The sequence below is a fragment of the Prosopis cineraria genome, unplaced genomic scaffold, assembly GCF_029017545.1.
Source record: "Prosopis cineraria cultivar Desert tree isolate PC_DT_omini unplaced genomic scaffold, ASM2901754v1 PC335, whole genome shotgun sequence".
Lineage (NCBI taxonomy): Eukaryota > Viridiplantae > Streptophyta > Magnoliopsida > Fabales > Fabaceae > Prosopis > Prosopis cineraria.
The window spans coordinates 12981-22098 of record NW_026555662.1 but is presented as its reverse complement, the minus strand read 5'-3'; the positions used below and the strand labels follow the sequence as shown (position 1 = coordinate 22098).

The 9118-nt window shown below is 36.3% G+C and overlaps 2 protein-coding genes across 2 annotated transcripts; both read right to left on the bottom strand.

Moving 5' to 3' along the window:
- Positions 1-2765: 2765 nt before the first annotated feature.
- On the bottom strand, positions 2766-6297 carry LOC129296463 (pentatricopeptide repeat-containing protein At3g26782, mitochondrial-like). The gene is made up of 2 exons (XM_054935058.1): positions 5121-6297; positions 2766-4952 (listed from the first exon to the last, which is right to left on the bottom strand). The coding sequence occupies exons 1-2, from the start codon at positions 6060-6062 to the stop codon at positions 3909-3911; spliced, it is 1986 nt and encodes a 661-aa protein (XP_054791033.1). The 5' UTR covers positions 6063-6297; the 3' UTR covers positions 2766-3908.
- Positions 6298-7681: 1384 nt separating this feature from the next.
- On the bottom strand, positions 7682-8336 carry LOC129296467 (uncharacterized). The gene has a single exon (XM_054935062.1). It carries the CDS (start codon positions 8166-8168, stop codon positions 7821-7823), a length of 348 nt encoding a protein of 115 aa, XP_054791037.1. The 5' UTR covers positions 8169-8336; the 3' UTR covers positions 7682-7820.
- Between the last annotated feature and the right edge of the window lie 782 nt (positions 8337-9118).

The window sequence follows — 9118 nt, the reverse complement described above, 5'->3', positions numbered from 1 at the left end:
ACTAAAATTTTAATTTTTTAAAAATTAATTAATAATTATGTTATATTCACGACTTTTATTTTAAATTATCCTTATTATTTACCATATTGTGTTAGGATATATTTTTGAAAAATACCACGCACATTTCCATTACATAAATTTTGTGTAAAGCAATCTTATCGCCCCGCTTGGACACCATGCCAAGTGATTTTGTAAGATCTGTGTAACCTCGCACTTCTCCTTTTCCACGCAGCTACATGATTGCATGGTTTCAAAACAGACTGGAACTTTGTCAGAGATTAACATCCACGTTCCATTCATCACCTTTCTTTTGATTACTTTGTTGAAATTGTGTCCGAAAAAAAAAAAAAGTTTCATATTGTTTAAATAAATGAAGACCTTAACAATATATATTAAGGTATGAATTTGGACAAATAAATGAGCTTAGAAAAAAAGTTGACTCATTTAAATGCAAGTACTTACGCGTGAGCTAAATGTGATATCAAATAAATTGGGCATTTTTTCTAAAGTTTTGAAAACTATTATATAAAGTTATAAATTATTTGTATAAAATAATTTTTTAAAAAAATTTTCTTTCCTTTTGAAATATATAGGGATTGTTAGATATTATAAATATTTTTTAGTATTTCAAAAGGAATTATTATAAATTAATAACATGAATTATTATTTAAGTCTATTTATTATTTTATAACATATAATTTAAACAACATTATTATTTAAAATCATTTTTTAATTGTGATTAAGATGGTTTTATTGCTCAGCATTATGAGATCTGCTTATAAAAAGTAATGCTTACCACAGGTTCAGGGAGAGCCATAGTACTTTCGGCCTTTCTCTTCTCTTCTATCATGCTAGTTCATTGTGCAAGTATCTGAGTATGTTATGTGAATTTCTGTTATTCTGTGTCCCTACTTTTAGTAGGAAGAGCTTGTTTAATCCTGAAAAGTTGTCGCGTGATCAACCCGATGTGGCGAAATTGCTCTTAAGAACAGTATCTTTGGGTACGATCCATATTAGATTTCACTAGCTATTGCCGACAATCTTGAGAGCAATGTTTGCCACAAGTTCAAAGAAAGCTTTAGTACTCTTGACCTTTATCTTCTCTTCTATCATATCAGTTCATTGTGCAAGTACTTGAGTATATTGTGTGAATTTATGTTGTTCTGTGTCCCTATTTTTAATAGGAAGAGCCTATTAATCCTGAAAAGTTGCTACATGATCAATCCGGTGTGGCGAAATTGCTCTTAAGAACAATGTCCTTGGACACAACTCAAGCTATTATTTCACTAACTATTGCCAACATACTTGCTATCATTTACCCTAATAAAAAAGCTCAAATTTATAATATCAATACTGCTAATGATTCCAATAGTACCATTAATTTATAACAACACCTACAGGAATATTCAAGCATGCTTCATTATGTGCGGTGAATACATGCTTCAAAATTCTTGTAATTCTTGTAATATGAATTACATGTTTCTTAAAAATAAAAAAGGTGTAGTAACTTCGTAGGGGGTGAAAGCATCATTTTATGACAGAATTGCCAATTGATTTGAATTACCAGGAGAGCTAATTGGATTGTTAACTAGACTGCTCCTGCTTCATTGAAAGGATTGTATCCAATTGATCGAGTTCTGATATCTCTAATTCCTTTACAGTCAGAGTCAATTCGTGCTTAAAATTTTGATCATGACTAATTGTTTTTTTTTTAGTTCATGTACTGTTTTGATTCTGTTTGCATTTCAAACTTTTTAGTTAATTTTAATATAATTCTTCCGTGGGCAAAAAAGAAAAAAAGCGCATGCCCAAAAAAACCGAGACAGAGGGAATTCTCTATGTAGCACATGAAAATGAACCAGTTCCTTCCCCATGTGATTCGCCAAAAAATCATTTAATATCGTCATATTTACATTTATTAACAAATCTTCCTCTTTTTTTGTTTTGGTGAAACTAATCTTCTTATTTAAGTAAATGGAACATGGGTCAGAATAATTCTAAGCAACTATATCAGGTCTCTCTCTCTCTCTCTCTCACACACACACACACACGCTTTCACAGCATGCACTTTTTCTTTGAAATTATTTTTATAATAAAGTCGTTCGGTTTTGTAAAATATTCTCTTCCCACTCTTGGTACAATATATGTGCTGTTGTACTTTGACTTCGTCTAGGCCATTAAAACCATGCAAGGGTGGGTGAGGGTGGTTGGGTTTGAACTTTGTCGTATGCTAGAGCCTACAGCCAAAATATTTGAAGTCAATCAATTCTACTAGAAACTGTTTTGGTCCAGAAAATCACACCCAAAAGCTGCTTGCGGGTAAATTTCCAAAAAAGTTAACTGTAAATGATGTATTATGAAATTTAATCATATAAAGAGCAAAAGACAATCAAGCCATTAAACATAAAACAATTGGGCTTCTTTGAACTTTGAACCTCTCTAATCTTCTCCATAAGGAGACTCCTCCCAACCCTATCTCTAGGTTTGCCCACCAAGCTGGAACTTGTAAGAGTTGACAAAAAGGCAACAAATTATTTCTCTCTCACAAGATCCTTGTTCTCCAGCATTTTCCATTCACAAATTCCAATATTTTTGACTAATTTGTAGATTTGGATGAGAAAATGAAGGCCATCGTGACCATTTTAAAAGAGGACCATTGTTCAGATCAAGGAGCTGACATGCATCAGAAAGGGAGAAAAGATCTCAAACAGATGATCGAAGGGTTAAGCAAATCTTACCAGGCTTTAGCCACAGCATATGACCAATTGAAGTCTGAAACATCCAATACTTCTCATTCAGAGTCCTCTTCATTTTCTAATAAAAAAATAACCCTCTGTGCTAGCTGCAATGAAAAAGCAACAAGCAACATACGAGGCCGAAACCTCGAGGATGGCTTCAAATGTCATCTAAAATCTATCGTCAAAGGTCCTGATATAAAATTTGATGGTACAGACCTTAATTATGGGCAAATGAAAAGGCTAGAAGGTGTTCATGGACTGATATCAGCTGTTAAGCCAAGCAGCGTGATCTGTAAAGCAGGATTAGAATGCAAAGGCACTCTAGAAGAAGAAATAATGACCGATTCTTCCACCAACGAAAACTTCCTTACGGAGATTGAGGGCCTCGAATCAAGTCAAACGATTGACGATCCATCAATGAGTCGTTGCAGATTTGGCAAAATATGGTCCGGCCTAGATTTTCAAATTACACAACTTGTAGAGGATAATCTGCAACAGCTGGTAGAGTTGGTGAGAAGAAATGATGAGAAGAGGGAAACCATTAAAAAGCTCCAATTAGAGATTGAAGCATTGAAACGCGAGAACGAGGTCCTTCAGATTTCTTCCAGATACTCAAACGCTGATTCAGAACATGACCAACCACAGACTTCAAGACGTGGAGGAATATCGGTGAGCAAGCTCTTCAGAGGCTGTTCTCCATGATATCTTGTTCCAAGCAACAAAATGGTTATGATATATTCTAGAAGAACTTCACCAATTTTCCCACAAGCAAATAACCATTCGTGGTATTGAGGGCATTATAGTTTACTACAAAATTTTCTGGTTTTTGGCGATGATTTCAACATAAATGAATGACGAGTTAGCAATAAAATTCTACCCTTTGGAAGACCCTGTACTTAGTTACACATACACGCAATGTATCATTGGTACCAAGACCTTATAGTTATATATCTATGAATTGGAAGCCAGCCATCTGGAAAAACTAGCTTTAAAACCACGGTTATTCAAAGCATCTGATTCTCCGACCAGTCCTTAACAAATTGATTGGTCTTTGCAATTTAGATGAGTGCCATTACGAAGTAAATATAAAGGCATCTGCACTATGCTTCTGTTCAAGCGTCGATGATGGAGAGAAACAACAGCAAATATTCCTATTCCCTTCATTATCAGTCACCAGTAATCTCCACATGAACATAGCCCATCCTTAAAATGATGAAATCGCTTAGCATCTCTTACCACAATTTCCCTATTGACTATTTTGGAGATCAACTTAATTACAGTATGGCAGTCACTGCAAACCCGAAGGTTTTTTATCACCTGGATTGCTGTACCAGGAACTGAATTTATGATTCCGAAGGCAACAGCTAGTTTCTCACTGTGAACTCTTAGAACCATTCCTTTCTCTTCTTCATCTACATCATGAAGAACTGACGTTACATTTGGTACATAGCCTAATTCTCGCAGCTTTATATTCAGTTTGTCCAAATATTCATAAAGCTTCTTATGCTGAGGATGCTCTTTGTCCCCAACTAAAAATACATGTACCCTACCTTGAAGTTCAACTAGACTGAACCCAGGGGTTTTAAGTAATCCATATCTCTTCATGATTATTCTCATCCTCTCAACATCTTCCCACCTTCCAGCATCAGCATAAATATTGGAGAGTAGCACGAAGTACCCACAATTACTTGAGTCTAACTCAAATAATTTTCTTGCAGAGATCTCCCCTAGCTCTACGTTCTTGTGAATCCTGCAAGCTCCAAGAAGGGAACCCCAGATTATAAAATCAGGCCTCACCTTCATTTCCTTTATCAAACCATAGGCCTCATTAAGATAACCAGCCCGCCCAAGGAGATCAACCATGCATGAGTAATGCTCAATCCCAGGTGAAACATTAAAGTCATGGTACATTCTATTAAACCAATGCCAGCCTTCTTCCAAAAGACCAGCGTGGCTGCAAGCAGTCAACACTGACACAAAAGTAACGTAATTTGGTTTGACTCCAGACCTTATCATCTTGTAGAAGACTTCCATGGCATCTTTCCCATAGCCATGCATTCCATAACCAGTGATCATAGCAGTCCATGACTTAATATTCTTCTCTCTCATGCGATCAAATGCCTTCCTAGCCATATCAACCCTCCCACATTTGCAATACATGTCAATAATAGAGGTACCTACAAACACATCGTCTTCCAAAGCCATCTTTATTACCTAAAATAGAAGACAATGGATGGTATGATTGAAAAGAGCGTAGAAGCAAATTACTTGGACAAAAACTTGATGAATGATTACAGAATATTTCATATATGAACAAGCTGGAATTAACCGGCAATAAATAAATGGGCAAAAAAAAAAAAGAAAAAAAAAAAAACTGTGCACCTGATCATGCATGCACTTCCCGACTCGTAGAGATCCTGAATGTGCACAGGCTAGCAATACAGCAGATAATGTCACAGCGTTGTAGATGACATTGCCGCGTTTTACCATGTCACTAAAAATTTGCAATGCCTCGTCAGACAATCCATTTCGTGCATATTCAGCAATCATAGAGTTCCAAGAAACAGCATCCTTTTCACCCATCCCGTCAAACACTTGCCTCGACATATCTAGCTCGCCGCATTTGGCATATGCATCCATCAAAGTATTGCAGATCCCTGAATACCCCACAAAGCCCCATTTTATCACTAAGCCATGAGCCACTTCGGTCATTCTCTTCGAGCCTACCCGAGAACAAGCTGATAAAACCGAAGCCACAGCGATCGAATCAACCAAAACTTCTTGGTCCACCACATTCTCTCTCTTTTCAACCAGTAATTCTTTAAACAAGCATATTGCTTCGTGGGCATTGTCATTTTGGACGTAACCAACAATCATGGACGTCCAAGAGACCACGTTTCTCATGGGAATTTCATCAAACAGTGTTCTTGCATCCTTCAACTCGCCGCACTTGGAGTACATGTCAATGAGAGAGGAGGACACAAAAAGGTCCGATTCAAAGCCAAAGATTAAAGCTTGTTGATGAATTTGCTTGCCCGCGTGAAGATCAAAAAGGGCGGAGCAGGATTTAACGGCACATGGGAAGGTAGAACGATTCGGGTGCAGAGCGAGCTTTCGGATGGACGAGAAGGCTCGAAGAGCTTCAACGGAATCGCCGCTTCGAGCGAAATCAGCAATGACTGTGTTCCATGATGAGACGCTTGTTTGGTCAACATATTTGTTGAACCAGGTCGTAAGGTTGGCGTTGATCGAACTCGAGTGTTTTTTCCTGTAAACCCCGCAACGAAAACTGAGTAGAAATGAATCGTATACTGATATCTTCATTCATTCGTGTAATTGAATTACCAGGTGTCTTGTTACTTTTGTCAATGTAAGGCTTCTAGTTTGCAATCCGAAAATGTCTAGTTGCTGGGTCTGGGACTGCACATCGACGGTTCGCCCGCTGCTTGTAGGTTTTGAGACGAACAGAGGATTATGAAAGGAAATTTTGCCGCATCACAAGCAGCCGAAAACAAACTTGTAATTTGATAATTTGAGATCACTTCTCTTTGTATTTTCCTCAGCAGGAAATTTTTGAATTGTAACTTGTACGTTGATTTTTGTAGCGTCGTGTAAAAGTACTATCAGCCATTGACAAAGGCTCTAAACACAAGAAAATTATAAAATTACTATCACATACTCCATGAGGATGATAATATAAATCATAATTAATTTACAGTTTATCAATAATATTAGTTAAAATTTTAAATTTTTTAAAAATATTCATATTTTTTAATTATATCTTCATTAAATGTTCTGTATAAGAGTTATGATAATAATAATTAAAATTTTAATGTATGATTTTTTTCAAATGAATAATAAATAAAGTAAGAATATAGTTGAAAAAATAAATACTCTTTCCATTCAAAAATGTAAGGTATTTTTAATTAAATTTTATTTTTTAATAAAATAGTTACCTACTTTTAACTAACCATATTTTTTCATATTTACTTCTATGAAATACCCTATAATAAATATAAAGTCATTAATCGTACTTTTTAAAAAAATAATGATTACGTCTCAAAAGATTAAAAATATTTTATATTTTCAAACATTAATTCTTCAAAAAATACTTTACATTTTTAAACGAAGGGAGTATAAAAGGTATCCAATATCTTATGTTTTAGACTAAATAAGAGTTTTAAAAATATTTTATATTATGATCAGGAGGGAGTAATTGATTATATTTTTTTAATTTGTTATCATATTAAATATATGCACTCTTAACACTTTCATAAAAAATGGTCGTTGATAATTTTATTTATTTTTATATTGAAAACGTTGTATATTAATTGATTCAATATTTTAAATTATAAAGGTATTGGGATAGGTTTTTTGCTTTTATTTTTAACAGAAGAGATGAGTTATCCTGGTTAGATCTCTAGTTCTCAAATCTCAGCGCCCTCGAGGCCTCAATGGAAGGTTGAATTAATAATTCGTTTCAAGCTGATTAATATTATGCATTGCATGGTACTCCCTCTGGTTCATTTATAAACCACATTTTAAAAGATTTATTTAATTTTATTTATAAATTATAATGTATTTATATTTTTTTATATTAATATTAATAAAATTAATAGAAATAATTTATAAAGATAATCGAAAAGTAGTTCTCAATAAATAGCACTGCTAGTGTGGAGGTCGCTTGCACTTTATTTTATCTCTCTCCTTGCGCTTAGCTTGGCAATTGACCAATTAAAGAAATTCAAATCGCAATACATATGACCACGAGATTGTCAAAAAAAAAAAATCCTAGTCATCGGTCCTGACTCTTGAACCTGTCAAAAAGACGCCCGGGGGGGGGGGTGTGGTTAGACATACATGTATCATTAAAAAAAAAAAAAAAGGCTTTTCATATGGCCGTCGCTTTGAAAGGCTCAAAGCTTATGAAACATGGAATGATGGAACGAGAAAAATAAAATTTGATTTTCTAATACTCGATTGAATTGGCAACATACGGCTCCCTTAAAACGGGCTTATCAAATCTTCAGCAGGTACGTTATTGGAAAACTGAAAACGATCCTCGATACAAAAACACCAGACTCAAACAACCATGCTTGTTTGCAAGAAACTAGAGATGAGCAGGATCCCAACAATGGCAGCTGAGCAATCCAACCTGGTTGAACTGGAAAAAATCTTCCCAACAAATTCGCCTGAACTCGGTCCGGGTGCTTCTGCCTGAGGGGAAGCTGCAGAACTCGGTGTTCCATGATCGACGCCTGTTGGACGAGGGAAGAATGATGAGATATTAGGTGCAGTGACGTAGGGTGAAACTGCTGGAGAAGCTGATGAAGTTGTTCTTGGATGATCGGTAGTGGAAATTAGAACTTGTGAATTGGCAAAGAAGACAGCCAAGAAGACGAGGACAGTAAATGGGGACATTGAAGCCATTAGTTACAGAAGATTTGAGCTGAACAGAAGGATGCAAAGCAAGTCGTGGGAACAAGTGAGGGAAGATACGCAAATGGTGCATCAGAGTGAATGTGTGTGTTGGTGAATTTGATGAGCATCACGGGGTAGACGGCGGAGTTGTATTTCTATTGTCTCATTGTCCAGTTCATAATTATTTTATTTTATTTTTGGTAGAGAAGAGATTCCGCTAAGCTGAACCTACGGAGGGGATAAGCCAACACCACGTAATGCTGCCAAGATAAGGTTCTCTCACATGCTCAAGGCTTTTGCTTTTTAAACGAGGGGTCCGATGCGGGGAGGAGATCCCTCCTTTACTTTCCCCCTCTTCACTTCCCCCATCTTTATCGTTCATATCATTTTATTAAATCATTTTTTTAATCATAGAATTAATGATGGGTAAAAGATTGGAGAAGTGGAGAGAAAAGAAGACCCCCTACCCGTCGGCTAGGAACTGCTGCCTAGTACGCTACCCCATGTGACATGGGTCACGTGGACAGGACAAGGGCCCCACATGTGACGATCATACTCAGATCTATTCTCATTGCTGAAAATATTACGAGGGGGATTTTCCCGGACCAAAAGATGACAGACAGTACAAGAAGAGTGAAAAATTCTCGAGAGGAGGAGAGGATAGAATACGACAGAGGAAAGGAAATGTGGCAATATTAATTGAAAGTTCACCAATCAAGTGAGAAACGCCCGACAACATTCACTGAATGCCTGATCCCCTCGGCATGGTACATGCTATTACAGAGTTGGTGACAAATCGAAGGTAAACAACACAGCCTGGTGTAAAATCAGCCCTTTTCATGTTCAACGGGCTAGACTGGCATCCCTCGCCTGTGGTCCCAGTCTCATAAGAGCTGGAAGAATAAGATAGTTCATGAAAAATATCTTATCCTTTAATCTAACTGATGGGGGGAGGGGCG